General features: G+C 41.9%; 1 protein-coding gene and 1 long non-coding RNA gene across 2 annotated transcripts; one reads left to right on the top strand and one right to left on the bottom strand.

Annotated features, from left to right (window-relative positions):
- The first annotated feature begins 526 nt into the window (after positions 1 to 526).
- On the top strand, positions 527 to 5,245 carry LOC123492087. Its single transcript, XR_006661621.1, has 3 exons — positions 527 to 1,217; positions 1,352 to 1,438; positions 4,061 to 5,245. It is a non-coding gene; the product is annotated as an uncharacterized LOC123492087 (long non-coding RNA).
- Positions 5,246 to 8,981: 3,736 nt separating this feature from the next.
- On the bottom strand, positions 8,982 to 14,864 carry LOC121578758 (butyrophilin-like protein 1). Its single transcript, XM_041893148.1, has 4 exons — positions 14,816 to 14,864; positions 14,117 to 14,440; positions 13,353 to 13,772; positions 8,982 to 8,992 (listed from the first exon to the last, which is right to left on the bottom strand). The coding sequence occupies exons 1-4, from the start codon at positions 14,862 to 14,864 to the stop codon at positions 8,982 to 8,984; spliced, it is 804 nt and encodes a 267-aa protein (XP_041749082.1).
- Positions 14,865 to 16,619: the final 1,755 nt, after the last annotated feature.

Below are 16,619 nucleotides of genomic sequence, written 5' to 3'. Positions count from 1 at the left end.
AAATGGTCCAATTCACACACTTATCAAGAGAACATCCCTGGTCATCTCTACTGCCTCTGATCTGACGGACTCACTAAACAAAAATGCTTCATTTGTAAATTATGTCTGAGTGTGTCCCTGGCTATCCGTAAATAAAAATGTATAAACCAAATTGTTGTCTCGTTTGCTTAATATGGAATTTAAAATTATTTATACTTTCACTTTTTATACTTAAGTATATTTAAAACCAAATACTTTCAGACTTTTACTAAAGTAGTATTTTACTGGGTGACTTTCACTTTTACTTTAGTCATTTTCTATTAAGGTACCTTTACTTTTACTCAAGTATGATCATTGGGTACTTTTTCCACCACTGCAAATATAGCTATTTGTTTTCCCCATGCAACTTGTCAGTTGTTAGCTAGTAAAGTAGGATGGATAAGTCAGAAGCCAGCTAGCAATGCCAAGTTCATGCCTTTTACCAAAAGAGACAATTACCTTCAAGCAGATAATTTTTGTTTTATTCAGGCCGTGGAGTAATAGGTAGCTAACATTACTTGTTTGTAGAACTGGCGTCTTCACCAGATGTCCCCAGTCAGCTCGTCTTCACTTAACGAACTTCACAGGACAGGCAAAATCACACAAGTTGCATCATGCACTTGAGGGGCGTTGCTTACTAGAGCATGTGCTTCACAAAAAAAAATTATCCAGCATCTACAAGGGATGTATGTTCTATTTATATTATTGGCTAATTTATTTGCAAACATGGCCTTTAAGTTGTTCACAAACTCATCAACCGCTAGTAGCTAGATAGACTGAGTTTAAACAAGGTTTGGCGCAGCAGAAGCAGGAACTAACTAGCTAACAAGTTAGCCATCCAGCTAACTAGCTAACAATTTAGCCAGCCAGCTAACACGTTAGCCAGCTATCTAGCTAACGTTTGCTAGCTAATCTCGTGCCTGCACAGAATGCTTACCAGCCGTCCTGCGCGCAGGTTGTTCGCTTTAGGACTAACCCGAGTTCATCTTATTTAGCTAGCTAGTTAGCTATGGACTCAAGGCCTTTAATACGAAGTGTTTTATTGCGAAATGACGACTCACCTTATCAAAACCTCAACCGAGAATTCGCAACGCGAATTTCTTATTCTAGCCCTCAGTCACCGTCTCCTCAAGTACCTGACATCACAGAGACCAGCGCTGGACTGGAGTGGTTTGAAATGGGCCTAGCGACCTCATCTGGTAAGTGATAAGATAACAACACTCAGATGAATGTTGTATGTTCTCCTGTGAGTGAGTAGCTATAGTAAGAAACGTTACATACACAGTGCTGCTTGCTATGATTAACTAGAGAGAAACTTTGAACCCCACTGCAGGTCCCGCGAGGAACATAACGGACCAGGGAGTACCGCGGTCTCCTTATGTCACTGGGTCAGCCAGCACCCAAAGCTCTCCACTCAGCAGTAAGTGATGGAATTAGTGATGCACACTGCACTGTCATCAGCTCAACTGGCCTGCTTTATTTCACATTACAATATCTAAAGGGGTGTCTAACTAGTTCCGGAGCAGTGGCGTAGCGCCGTTTCGCGGGACCCCCACAAGGTCCGAGGAAGGACCTTTATTCTTTCTTCCATGGGCAGAGAGAAAAGTTTGCAATATTATAGCAAATCTCATGCAATTTTACAAATTTTGCCATGAGGCTGATAGAAAATGTTGCTGTTTTAGAGATCTGGGATTCTGAAAGATTGGAAAACTTTTTGCCACATATTTGTCTTAATGTTAACAAATAATTGTATATATATTTTGATAGACCAAATTATCAGATATGACACCATGTAAAGGAACAATCTCCTAATAAAAAAATAAAAATAAAATAATAATAATATGCCATTTAGCAGACGTTTTTATCCAAAGCGACTTACAGTCATGTGTGCATGTGTGCATGTGTTAGAATCCAACTAACTGGATTTATGTCAACTCTGTCAGACACCATAAAAGGTATTTCATTTTTACAATTATTGTCCAACAATTGTTTAATGGCATTGATTGTTTAATTTTAACATTAGATTATTCAAATATGTAATACAAATCTCCAAACTTCTTTTTGTTTTGTTTTATAGCACTATTAAATGCTCCAGGGCTAGTTTTGTTAGCATTTTGGCCGTTTTTTTTCTTCTAGATTTAGAACATAAAACAACATTTATAAAGCAAACATTATCCCTTCGGTCGAGCACACTAAATACTTCAATTGTTTAAGCATATGTTGCAGAACAGTGCTTAAAATATTTTTTCAGAATATTGACAAAATATTGACTCCATCAGTGATGGAGTTGACAACATCTGACAACAGATACTAAAAAAAATGTGCCTCTAAACATAAAACATTTTTTAAAATAGGGAGTTGACCTAAGACAAAAATCTGAAAGAGTTTGTTTTATGGAGTTGACAAAAATTGCTTTTTCTTCTTCATTCAAGTGGTATACACAGTAGCAATTTTGTTTTTCGATAGATAATTCTATCTTAAACTATTAGGCTGATGGGGTTGACAGTTTATGGTTGTGACCATGGTGATTCCGATATTGTTTGTATAAATCTATCACAAGTAGAGAACTTTACAGACCATGAGTGGCCTTGTTGCACTATATGTAATGAGGATGTGAATAAGGGGTCCTTATGGTATAGCTGACCCTGCTCATTCCTGATTAATTTAGGATTTTAGACAAATCTGATGGAGTTGACCAAATCTCCAGACACATCTTTTAGGAATCACAGTCTTGAGAGAAATATTATTTAAAGTCACAGAGGGCTATTGCAAGAAACTACATACCGATATAATGTTTCAGTTAATATCCATTATTGCATGTTTTTAGAATTTAATACACTTTTTTGAAGAGTTTGAAATTGGGGTCCTTTCCTCAGGACAAGGGCATTTACAGGCATAGAGCCGACATGGAAATGAATAATCGTTCCATTATAAACTTCCCCTAAATGTACATTTTAAGCTTGAAAAAAAAAAAAATATATATATAAATATAAAGTTTCCCAGCCGGACAAGGATTGTCCCGACTTTCAAGAATCTCTGAGCTAATTTCCTGCTATTCTACACATTTTGCCATGAGGCAGAGATAACATTTAGCAGTTTAAAGCTAATTTCCTGTCATTCTAAAAATGTTGTTCATTTGCTATCTGGGGGGCTGACCTTATTGGGGTTGGGGGCCCCCAAAGCGCGTTGACCCCCCCTACCATGCGAGGGCTTGCGGGGGGTGTGCTACGCCAGTGATCCAGAGGGCCACACTATAAATTAGTTATTATATTTGCTCCCTGACTGTCTAGCTTTCATTTCGGTGATTATTAGCGAGCTGGACACAAGTCAAGAAATTGTATGAATGTAGGTCCATTATCATTTCTACACAGTTTCGATTTGGTTTTAGTCATTTTAAAGTATATTGAGTTTGATTCCCCTTTGGATTATATTGACACCACACTGGTCTAAAGGCTTGCATTTTGGGACTTGTTGTTTCCCATCTCCTAGACAGGATTTTAATGAAGCTTCATTAGTATGGTGAAAACACCCTGAAATAAAGTACACTTCCACTATGAGCCCACATCTTAGTCTATTAATACCGTGCAAAAGTAGGCCTACACAACCCTGCCTTATTATAAGCTGTAGGCTACTGCTAGGGTAGGCTAAAGGCTGTGGCAACGGTGAGTTGTGAGGCCCTTGGTGACTTTGTGGACACACTTAAAATTACAGACTTTGCAGTTCCATTCACCCCAGTGCAGAGCTGGGGGATCCCCCATAATCTGGAGGAGGATCCATGGACAGCGAGTCCTGCACAGCATAGAACACAACCATCCCCCCTAGGTAACGAACCCTCAGAACCCCTGGTTCACTCCTCTTGATGAGTAGACACCTAGTGCACTGGTAGAGAAGTGGTCCTTCTTTCCATACACAGAAGTTTGGTTATGCCTATGCATGTTTTTTGCGTTGGTCTTCAGTTCTTACTTCATCATGTTGGTCATGTGATCAGCAAGGACACCTCAATTCACAGAAGCTAATGGTCTTTTTCCCTCCTCTGACACAGCTCAAACTGTCCCTGTCTTCAGAGAGAGGAGGGTTTATGCACCAGCCCAGCCAGTGAGAAGCGGATCTGAAGAGGACCTGTCTAGTAAAGAAGGGATATCGGAGGAAAGGGGGAGCAGAACAGGGAAAGACAGCAGACCCAGCCTGGGAGATCTGTTTGATTAACACACTGACTGATTTGTAACTGCAGCTGAGTTTTTAATGATATTGAATTATTTCCACTGAAATACTGGTGAACTCTGATTTGAGATTCTCATTTTCAATGTAGGACTATTGTAGATGGTCTTTTATTAAAGTAACATACAATTCCTTACAGATGACCTAGTTTGATCCCCTCCTGTTTGTAATATTTTTCATCAGTTTTGCAATATGTCAATGTTTTAATAAAATATCATCAAAAAGGTTGAAATAGTATAACATTTAAAATTCCCAAAGTGAAATAGTTGTCTACTGACAACCACTAAATGTCACTGTTGTATTATTTCCTCTCTACCACCTTCCTCTCCTCATACTGCTGGGTGTGTGAGTGAGAGGTTATCCTGTGATCTTGTACTTCACTGAGAAAAATGAAACATGAACTAGTAGGTCATCTTTGATAGTGTCTAAGAGGGCATCGGGTCACCCCCTACTTGTTCTGACCCTTCAGCCCTCCATGACATAGAAAGATGTGAATAGACAAACACTGAAGTTTTCGTCTGAAGTGGATGTGAAGTTAACAGGATTGGGAATGTCTGGGACAGAGAAGGGTAATGACATTGTCATACTAGCCATCCCCAAATGTGTGCCTATCTGGGGCTTTTCCACAGACTGGCAGATGGGCCAGGTACTCTAGAAACTCATCAGTTTGCTAAACAACAGCCTTACGTAGAACTGATTTGTATATTCAGTATGCTGTGAAACGTAATGAGTATGTCTCTACGTACAGTGGAAAATACCTGATATATAAACATATATTAAGAAGAATGAATTAGGGAACCCTTTCAAGAGTATGCAGGCCTTCTTAAGCCTTTGCGTGAAGAACGAGAAATAGTTGGATTATTGAATTCAATGAGACTCCTCTACCCTTGAGTGGGTGACCTACTCATCCTCAGGGCCTACTCATCCCCCACCCACACACACTTTACCCTCCATCCCTTACACTCTCTGAAAAACATTTACAGTGGGGGAAAAAAGTATTTAGTCAGCCACCAATTGTGCAAGTTCTCCCACTTAAAAAGATGAGAGAGGCCTGTAATTTTCATCATAGGTACACATCAACTATGACAGACAAAATGAGGAAAAAAAATCCAGAAAATCACATTGTAGGATTTTTTATGAATTTATTTGCAAATTATGGTGGAAAATAAGTATTTGGTCACCTACAAACAAGCAAGATTTCTGGCTCTCACAGACCTGTAACTTCTTCTTTAAGAGGCTCCTCTGTCCTCCACTCGTTACCTGTATTAATGGCACCTGTTTGAACTTGTTATCAGTATAAAAGACACCTGTCCACAACCTCAAACAGTCACACTCCAAACTCCACTATGGCCAAGACCAAAGAGCTGTCAAAGGACACCAGAAACAAAATTGTAGACCTGCACCAGGCTGGGAAGACTGAATCTGCAATAGGTAAGCAGGTTGGTTTGAAGAAATCAACTGTGGGAGCAATTATTAGGAAATGGAAGACATACAAGACCACTGATAATCTCCCTCGATCTGGGGCTCCACGCAAGATCTCACCCCGTGGGGTCAAAATGATCACAAGAACGGTGAGCAAAAATCCCAGAACCACACGGGGGGACCTAGTGAATGACCTGCAGAGAGCTGGGACCAAAGTAACAAAGCCTACCATCAGTAACACACTACGCCGCCAGGGACTCAAATCCTGCAGTGCCAGACGTGTCCCCCTGCTTAAGCCAGTACATGTCCAGGCCCGTCTGAAGTTTGCTAGAGTGCATTTGGATGATCCTGAAGAGGATAGGGAGAATGTCATATGGTCAGATGAAACCAAAATATAACTTTTTGGTAAAAACTCAACTCGTCGTGTTTGGAGGACAAAGAATGCTGAGTTGCATCCAAAGAACACCATACCTACTGTGAAGCATGGGAGTGGAAACATCATGCTTTGGGGCTGTTTTTTCTGCAAAGGGACCAGGACGACTGATCCGTGTAAAGGAAAGAATGAATGGGGCCATGTATCGTGAGATTTTGAGTGAAAACCTCCTTCCATCAGCAAGGGCATTGAAGATGAAACGTGGCTGGGTCTTTCAGCATGACAATGATCCCAAACACACCGTCCGGGCAACGAAGGAGTGGCTTCGTAAGAAGCATTTCAAGGTCCTGGAGTGGCCTAGCCAGTCTCCAGATCTCAACCCATAGAACATCTTTGGAGTGAGTTGAAAGTCCGTGTTGCCCAGCGACAGCCCCAAAACATTACTGCTCTAGAGGAGATCTGCATGGAGGAATGGGCCAAAATACCAGCAACAGTGTGTGAAAACCTTGTGAAGACTTACAGAAAACGTTTGACCTGTGTCATTGCCAACAAAGGGTATATAACAAAGTATTGAGAAACTTTTGTTATTGACCAAATACTTATTTTCCACCATAATTTGCAAATAAATTCATAAAAAATCCTACAATGTGATTTTCTGGATATTTTTTCTCATTTTGTCAGTCATAGTTGACGTGTACCTATGATGAAAATTACAGGCCTCTCTCACCTTTTTAAGTGGGAGAACTTGCACAATTGGTGGCTGACTAAATACTTTTTTTCCCCACTGTACATATGATATGGGTAATGCAAGATATGTAAACATTATTAAGATAGTATAGAATACAGTATATACATATGAGATGGGTAATGCAAGATATGTAAACATTATTAAAGTGGCATTATTAAAGTGACTAGTGTTCCATTTATTAAAGTGGCCAGTGATTTTCAAGTCTGTATGTAGGCAGCATACTCAAACAGGAATACAATTTAAATTTAAACGTTCAAATGGTACCACAAAGATGGTTGGAGGTCCACACATCATAGAATGTTGACTTGAATATATTTTGTTTTAAATTATACTTTCAAGCCTCCATAGGAAACCTATTGAAATCATAGAAATATAGATAATAGAATAGACATGACCATTTAAGCTGACATTCGATGGTGGGTGGACCGGTGGTCATCTTTGTAGTAGTAATTAGAAGTAAAAATGTCATTTGGTCTGGTCTGGTCTGGACCTCGGCACGATGCTTCCCCTCTCCTTCCTCCCACGATGCACCAAGCCCTGTCTGGACCCTGGTGTGGGAGACCCCGAACCTGGAGAGGGGCTGACGTCTGGGCCTGGATCGGCAATCCCCCCACGATGCACCAAGCCCTGTCTGGACCCTGGTTTGGGAGGCCCCGACCCTGGAGAGGGGCTGACTTCTGGGTCTGGAGTGGAGCCGCTGACCGGAGTTGGACTAGGCACCGGTGGAGCGGACTACTCTGGCTCCGGAGTGGAGCCGCTGACCGGAGCTGGACTTGGCACCGGTGGAGCGGACTACTCTGGCTCCGGAATGGAGGCGCTGACCGGAGCTGGACTGGGCACCGGTGGAGCGGACTTCTCTGACTCCGGAATGGAGTCGCTGACCGGAGCTGGCTTGGGCACCGGTAGAGCGGACTTCTCTGGCTCCGGAGTGGAGCAGCTGACTAGAGCTGGATCAGGCACCGGTGGAGCAGACTGCTCTGCCTCCAGAGTGGGGCCGCTGACCGGAGCTGGACAGGGCACCAGTGGAGCGGACTGCTCTGGCTCCGGAGTCGGACTGCTGACCGGAGCTGGACTAGGCACCGGTGGAGCAGACTGCTCTGGCTCCGGAGTGGAGCAGCTGACCGGAGCTGGACTGGACCCCGGTGGAGCGGAATTCTCTGACTCCGGAGTGGAGCCGCTGACCGGAGCTGGACCGGTGCCGAAGCAACCCCAATCATTTTTTGGGGGGGGCTAGAGGGGTGGCCGGGGATCGAGAGAGAAGAGCCCCGACCACTGCACCCGGTGGGGTTCCAGTTGGAGTCCCTACTACCATGGGAACAGGAATGGGAACAGTTTTACACTGAGGAGTCGGAGGATGACGACGACGATGAGTTTCTGTTCCCTAACTCGTGGGGGCTCCCGGAGGAGTCCTCACTGGAGGAGGATTGGGCGTGGAGAGAGAAGGACTGGAACAGTCGTGGATCTCCAATGCCAGTTCCCAGCCCGGTACGCCCTGTGCCTGCTTCTCGCACCAAGCCATCATTAATTCCTTTGAGTACAAAACAATCCGAATACAGAAATGTTAGCTAGCTAGCTACAGTGCCCTCCACTAATATTAGCACCCTTGGTAAATATGAGCAAAACGGGCTGTAAAAAAATGTATTTGCTGTTTATCCTCTTGGTCTTTCATTCAAAATATTCGCACAAATCTTTAATTGATGTCAAATGATTGAAAAAAATACATGATATTGGCACCCCTAGACATTTTTATAAGTAAAATCTAACTGAAGTATATTCCCATTCATATTTTACGTTTTTAAGTTCACCTGAGTGATTAGGAACACTTAAGTGGTAAGCCATGACTTCAGGTTTCACTGGGGTATAAATACGAGGTGACACACAGGCCAAGTTCCCATAGTCATCCATCACTATGGGAAAGACCCGAGAATACAGTAATGATGTGCGATAAAAGGTTGTTGAGCTGCACAAATCAGGAAATGGCTATAAGAAAATAGCTAAACGGTTGAAAATGCCCATTTCCACTATCAGGGCAATAATTAAGAAGTTTAAAGCAATTGGAGATGTTAACAATCGGCCTGTCTATATTGACCCCACGCACAGTGAGGAGGATGGTTAGAGTGGCCCAAAAATCTCCAAGGATCACAGCTGGAGAATTGTAGACGTTAGTTGGGTCTTGGGGTCAGAAAGTCTCCAAAACTACGATCAGATGCCACCTACATAACCACAAGATGTTTGGGAGGGTTGCCATAAAAAGCCGTTGCTGTCAACAAACTCAAGTGCCTACAGTTTGCCAAACGTTACTGGAACTTTCAATGGGACCGGGTTCTATGGTCAGATGAGACCAAAATAGAGCTTTTTGGAAACAAACACCAGAGGTGGGTTTGGCGTAGACAGAAAGATAGCCATGCAGAAAAGTACCTCATCCCCACTTTGAAGTATGGTGGTGGATCTTTGATGTTGTGGGGCTGTTTTTCTTCCAAAGGCCCTGGACAATTTGTTAGGATACATGGTATCATGGACTCCATCATGTACCAGCCAATATTAAATCAAAACCTGACTGCCTCTGCAAGGCAGCTTAAACTGGGCCGTGGTTGGATATTCCAGCAGGACAATGATCCAAAGCACACCTCAAAATCAACACAAAAATGGTTCACTGTGAAAACCTGTGAGATCAGCTGAAGAGGAGAGTCCACAAGCGTGGACCTCAGAATCTTAAGGATCTGGAGAGATTCTGTATGGAAGAATGGTCTCAGATCCCTTGTCATGTCTTCTCCAACCTCATTATGCATTATAGGAGAAGACTCAAAGCTGTTATCTTGGCAAAGTGAGGTTGCACAAAGTATTGAATGAAGGGGTGCCAATAATTGTGGCACACATATATTTGAGAAAAATATTTGTTTTATGATAATAATATATTTTTTCTTTCAATTATTTTTCTTTAATTAAAGGTTAGATTTTTGTGAATATTTTTGAATGAAAGACCAAGAGGATAAAAAAAATATTTAAAAAATCACAATCTGTTTTGCTCATATTTACCAAGGGTGCCAATATCAGTGGAGGGCACATTAAGTAGCCGTGCTGTTATCTAGTATGAACATTGAACACACTAAGGCCTTGTCTAGACTTGACAGTTCATGCAGCTTTAGTATTCTGATCATAGAGTTCTGATCATGGAATTCCGAACGTGTCATGCATCTACACCTACAGTGGGGAAAAAATGTATTTGGTCAGCCACCAATTGTGCAAGTTCTCCCACTTAAAAAGATGAGAGAGGCCTGTAATTTTCATCATAGGTACACGTCAACTATGACAGACAAAATGAGAAAAAAATATCCAGAAAATCACATTGTAGGATTTTTAATGAATTTATTTGCAAATTATGGTGGAAAATAAGTATTTGGTCAATAACAAAAGTTTCTCAATACTTTGTTATATACCCTTTGTTGGCAATGACACAGGTCAAACGTTTTCTGTAAGTCTTCACAAGGTTTTCACACACTGTTGCTGGTATTTTGGCCCATTCCTCCATGCAGATCTCCTCTAGAGCAGTGATGTTTTGGGGCTGTCGCTGGGCAACACGGACTTTCAACTCCCTCCAAAGATTTTCTATGGGGTTGAGATCTGGAGACTGGCTAGGCCACTCCAGGACCTTGAAATGCTTCTTACGAAGCCACTCCTTCGTTGCCCGGGCGGTGTGTTTGGGATCATTGTCATGCTGAAAGACCCAGCCACGTTTCATCTTCAATGCCCTTGCTGATGGAAGGAGGTTTTCACTCAAAATCTCACGATACATGGCCCCATTCATTCTTTCCTTTACACGGATCAGTCGTCCTGGTCCCTTTGCAGAAAAACAGCCCCAAAGCATGATGTTTCCACCCCCATGCTTCACAGTAGGTATGGTGTTCTTTGGATGCAACTCAGCATTCTTTGTCCTCCAAACACGACGAGTTGAGTTTTTACCAAAAAGTTATATTTTGGTTTCATCTGACCATATGACATTCTCCCAATCCTCTTCTGGATCATCCAAATGCACTCTAGCAAACTTCAGACAGGCCTGGACATGTACTGGCTTAAGCAGGGGGACACGTCTGGCACTGCAGGATTTGAGTCCCTGGCGGCGTAGTGTGTTACTGATGGTAGGCTTTGTTACTTTGGTCCCAGCTCTCTGCAGGTCATTCACTAGGTCCCCCCGTGTGGTTCTGGGATTTTGCTCACCGTTCTTGTGATCATTTTGACCCCACGGGGTGAGATCTTGCGTGGAGCCCCCAGATCGAGGGAGATTGTCAGTGGTCTTCCATTTCCTAATAATTGCTCCCACAGTTGATTTCTTCAAACCAAGCTGCTTACCTATTGCAGATTCAGTCTTCCCCAGCCTGGTGCAGGTCTACAATTTTGTTTCTGGTGTCCTTTGACAGCTCTTTGGTCTTGGCCATAGTGGAGTTTGGAGTGTGACTGTTTGAGGTTGTGGACAAGTGTCTTTTATACTGATAACAAGTTCAAACAGGTGCCATTAATACAGGTAACGAGTGGAGGACAGAGGAGCCTCTTAAAGAAGAAGTTACAGGTCTGTGAGAGCCAGAAATCTTGCTTGTTTGTAGGTGACCAAATACTTATTTTCCACCATAATTTGCAAATAAATTCATTAAAAATCCTACAATGTGATTTTCTGGATTTTTTTTCCTCAATTTGTCTGTCATAGTTGACGTGTACCTATGATGAAAATTACAGGCCTCTCTCATCTTTTTAAGTGGGAGAACTTGCACAATTGGTGGCTGACTAAATACTTTTTTTCCCCACTGTACATTTAAATGTCTACCATGTCCACAGTGGGTCCAGATTCCCTTTTCCCTTTCTATATTCAAATGCCAGAATGCATTCCATAAATGGTGGAATAAACAAAATATGATAATAACACAACAACAACTGATGGCAGTAGCTAACTACTGTAGCTAACTAGCCAGCTAACCTCTGTAGCTAGCCAGCAATATATCAAGCCACGCTAAAGTGATTGCAAATGGGTTAGCATAACTCTAGCCCCAAAATATTGTTTTCCCTAAATATTAGCTAGCTGGCTAGCATTTATGAGGCCAGCAAACATGTTCCTCACAGTCTAGGAACGTATTTCCTCCAACATTATAATGAAAATGTGACTCTCGGTCCCAAAACACAAAAGACTTGTGGGAGGAGTGCAGAGGACGTTGCCCACTGTATGCACTTTCGGTAGCCTGATTGCTTCCAGACTGAGGAGAAATCTGCACACAATGCATCCCTGACCACCTCCTGAAGTAGTCAACCAGATCTGAACACAATCAGCCCACAAAGCGACTTTTGTGCGTCTAGACCCGTCTTTTAAATGCGGTCTTCGTATTCTGATAGCAGAAGTCGCATGTAAGTGTCAAGTGTAGACACGACCTAAGGTTTGCAGCCAACGTAGCTAGCAGGCTAAAAATGCAACCCAACACTTAACATTACCAGTCCATGAGAACGGTGGCCATTTCAGTGTCACTCTTCCACCTTTCAAAATTAATTCCAATGTTTCCCCGGTTTCTGAATTGGTCATTGGCAGTCTTTGTCCTCGCTTCTTTTTCTCTTTTTGGGTCAAGTTGATTCAGATCCAAGAACTGAGAATGATGCTTGTTGGCTCCCTCTGCTCTATTTCTGGCGGCTGTAACATTAGGTTTCAAGTGACTTTCACTTCCTCTCCAGCTCCGGGTCAGCAGGGTCATTTGAGTAGGCGGGATAAGCACTTAGAAATACCTTGCCCAGAAGGCCAGCCCAAGGCGGCTCAGGGCTCAACCCCCGTGTTTATGTTCTAAGTGAAAACACTACACAAGAAGTGGGGTGGCATGGGGTCGCCCACGACCTGCGGATTCCTGCTTTAAATTATATCAAACTCAACCGTTTATCTTTTCCAGTGCTGAATACATGGATATCTCATAGTATGGTGGGGTATGCAAAATGGGTAAACTTTGAGCACCTCTATCAAAAAGTCACTTTCTGACCACTTCTTCCATGGCCAAACATGTATGGAAAGTTTTGTTTAAATCAAAAGGGATGCTGTCAAAAGTGATTGAATTCAAATGAAGTTACCCAAGTATTACACATGATCAAGGGATAGTACACTGTGTAGTATAATATACTACACAATTCTAGAGTAAGTACTACTCATGATCAAAGAATACTACAGTGTGGAGTGTAGTATACTATAAAATTATATAGTAAGCATTACACGATCGAGGGATACTACAGTATAGTATTCTACAGTATACTACACTTCGATAGTAAGTACTACACATGATCGAGAGATATTAGTGTGGAGGACAGTTTACTACATCATTCTATAACTGTAGTATTTTTTTTCATGTGGGTGTAGGTCTACTCATAAAGATGACAGTTGTTATGGCGCGTTGTACCTTCACACCGCTTGATCTTTAATGATATCCAGAAGAAACACCCAACTGCCAAGGGTAATGTGAGGAAGGCAAGCACTGCAATATGGGAGTATGGAATATGTCTGCTGGACTCTTGTCCTGTCCTGAGCATTGGGACTGATAAAACAACAATGTAATTCACTGTATGCATTTATGCAAATCATTTGTGCAACATTATTTTTAGTATCTTTACAGTGAGCCATCAGTGACGAAATGACTAAATGTCTGTGCTTACCAGTGAGAAAGATGAGTCTATGCGCTGTGATATTATGGCTTGTCATTTTGCATGCGTACAGTCCTTCATCCCTGTGGGTGAAGTTGGTGAGGAGGAGAGAGAGGTCTCCAGGAGAGCTGTTAGAAGACAGCTGCACTCTGTGTCTGTAGACATGATTCCAGTTAGAGGAGAGAGAGGACCAGATGTCACTGATGGCTAGCCGACTGCCCATGGACCATGTGAAGCTGTGAGGTTTGGCCTGAGGGTCAGTACAGGAGCAGGGCAGGAGAACGGACTGGCCTGGGGAGGCAGTTAGCTCTGTACATTCAGGGCCTGATAGAGTACAGCCTGTAGAATACAAACAGTGACATGTCTGATTGTTGACACATCGGAGTAGGAATATAGGAGATGACCCTAACCAATGATGCAGGATCAAAATATACCTGGTCAAGGAAAACGTATACACTCCCTGGTTCATTTTGTAGGTGAGTGTGTGTGGTGTGTGGCCATTCTCCACCATATGTTCTTCTCTGAGAAGGCTATTAGTAATAGGTGTTTGTCATTATGATGTTAGTGAGCAAGTTTGGCCACTATTATATTACTCCCAAAAATGCACAGTTATATACAGTATATCATCTTGCAAGTTGTAGATTGTGCTAAGGAAGTTGATGAAAATAAGCATTTTGTCTGACCTTTCACGTGGAGTCTAATGTCTCTGAACCTGGAACCGTTGATTTTACACCTGTACAGAGCGTCATCCTTCTCAGTGATGGTTGCGAGCTGGAGAGAGAGGTTCCCTGGATGCTTCTCGTTGTTAAACACCTGCACTCTGCCTCTGTACTCATCACTAACACTAGACTTCCTGATCGCTAGGATCTCCCTGATTGGCTCAGCTTCAACGGTCCTTCGGACATACTCAGGCTTGGCGTCGGGTTCAGAACAGGAACAGGGCAGCAGGACAGGCTGGCCAGAGTAGGCAGTGATCTGTGTCACTTCAGGGCCTGACAGAGTACAGCCTATAGAAACAGACAGCACAGAGACAGACCAGTGTGAGGGTGAGGTGGTGCTGTAGGTGTCACCTATAGACCAAGTATCTTAGGCAGCCTGTCAGGATGTGCTGTAGCAGGTCACACCCACAAGGATCATGCAAAAAATAAAAAATAATACTTGTTTATATGGTTAAAAAAAGTGAGTAAAATGCCCCATTTTTATGTTGAAATATTCAACACTTTGGACTGTATTGAAATACAGTAAACTTGGAGTGTTGCTATTTCAATTTGATGTAATAATGTGCATTAATTGTTGTTAGACCTATCCAAATCATTATAAAAGCCAGCTGAGAGGTGCACCTATTTATTCTTGTCACACCACAAGCATATGTTGAGACTTACCTGCAGCAATGTGAAGGACTGTTCTGATTAGACACACAGACATCAACATGGTGACTGTCCTCTCCAATCCCCAAAACATACCATACTTATAGTGCAAAATCTCAATCTATTCACTACTCTATTTTCTTGTGAGATACTGTAGGTAGACCCGGCTAAGCAGCCTGTAGTTGAGAGGTGAAGAGCAGTGAAATGCTAATTGTAGGAAATTACAATGGACTAGATGGGCTTAAACCACATCCTGTGCTATGTACATGGGTGAGTCTTACTTGCACAGTTCACTGAATGTTTCTCTAGTCTAGAAGTTTATTTTAAATATCTGTCATTTGTCTTAATTGGTGCAGTAAGAAATTAAAACCATGGTGGGCAGAGTATCCTGTATTTTTTTCTTCAGGTGTAGTGTACATATCACAATTCATATTTATAGTTAGTATGACAGGTGTATGATTATGAGAGAGATTATTTTCTAAATTGTGTTGAATCAGTTGTTTTGTAGTTGTATTTGGTTATCTACCTAGCAACTCATCTGTATTCTGATTAGTCAGATGTGAATTGTTTGATTAAGAACAGGAACTAGTTGAGTTGATGCATGGCTGTAACTGTGGTCATTTCATAATGGGCGCATTCCTCTGCTCAGAAGTTGCTGATACCTGCCAGGTCTTACATCGCCTGGATAGATATTTTACGTATCAGCTAACCATATCATATGTTATAGCAATCTGTCGGTCGATGACACAGTCGATGACGTGGACACACAACCATTGGTTGATGCATGCAACATCTGAGCAGGGGAAGGCGACCAAAGTAAATCTGCAATAGAGTAATCGGTCTCCATCCAGTGTTGTCTACATAAAGAGTCATACATCCACCATCTAAAGAACCAACAAACTATACAGGTGTTTTCTTCCCATGGACAGGACAGTAAAACAGCTATCCAGGTACCCATCATGTTATAGGCACACTCACCATGACCTGAAATGACAGGATTTTGGGGGTAAGAAAACAAACTGGAGACAGAGTTGGGCATTATCTCTTCATTTCCATGAAACACATTTATTTTAAAATACAGTATTTTGTGAGGTAGACTATAACAGTTCAAGAATCATCATCATTATTCCATAACAGACATGTGAAACAACAGGAAATAAATATTTCCATGAACGTCTTCAAAATGAGGTAGAAATGGTTAGAGAATGTACAAGATACAATAACAATACTACTGTATTAAAAAGATAGCATTGAAATCCCACTTTTGTTGGACAAACTTATCTCAACATACACCTTCATATTGGTGACGCTGAATAACATCATCAACTTGGGACAACAACAAAGAAAGGAGGCCCGGCTAACCTTATTATTAGTAATTGTGACTTAAAGCTTAATGCACATTGCATTATGAGTGTTAATTTACTTGTTGCTATGCGCTTTTCCAATTCTTCAATTTTCTGGACTGTGAAACTATTTGCTCAGCCCTTCACATAGAGTCAGCACTCAGAACTGATACAATTCCATAATGCTAACAATAAGGTAAATATATAATGCTAACAAAAAGTTTATATGAAATTATTATTTGGCACTGATGCAATCCACTGTGTGCATATTTTGCTATTGTGGATGTTTTTCTGGTGCAGATGATTCAAGAGCTGCTGAAATAGAATTGAAATGTGTATGAAGGTCTGAAACCTAGGTGTAAAAACATTGTGTACACGTCAAGATGTGAAACTGTCATACTTTCAGCCACTGACTACAGTACATCTTCCTGTGTCAGTGGACACTTACTAGCACAACCTCTCTGCAAAATACTGTT

Source organism: Coregonus clupeaformis, chromosome 12, assembly GCF_020615455.1.
Source record: "Coregonus clupeaformis isolate EN_2021a chromosome 12, ASM2061545v1, whole genome shotgun sequence".
Classification (NCBI taxonomy): domain Eukaryota; kingdom Metazoa; phylum Chordata; class Actinopteri; order Salmoniformes; family Salmonidae; genus Coregonus; species Coregonus clupeaformis.
Note: the sequence above shows the minus strand (reverse complement) of the source record. Positions and strands in the feature narration are given on the sequence as shown.

Coding starts and splice junctions, on each gene's coding strand:
- LOC121578758 (XM_041893148.1), bottom strand. CDS start 14,864: ATGTTGATGTCTGTGTGTCTAATCAGAACAGTCCTTCACATTGCTGCA. Junction 14,441..14,815: donor AGTCCTTCACATTGCTGCAG/GTAAGTCTCAAC, acceptor CTGTTTCTATAG/GCTGTACTCTGTCAGGCCCT. Junction 13,773..14,116: donor CATTAGACTCCACGTGAAAG/GTCAGACAAAAT, acceptor TGTATTCTACAG/GCTGTACTCTATCAGGCCCT.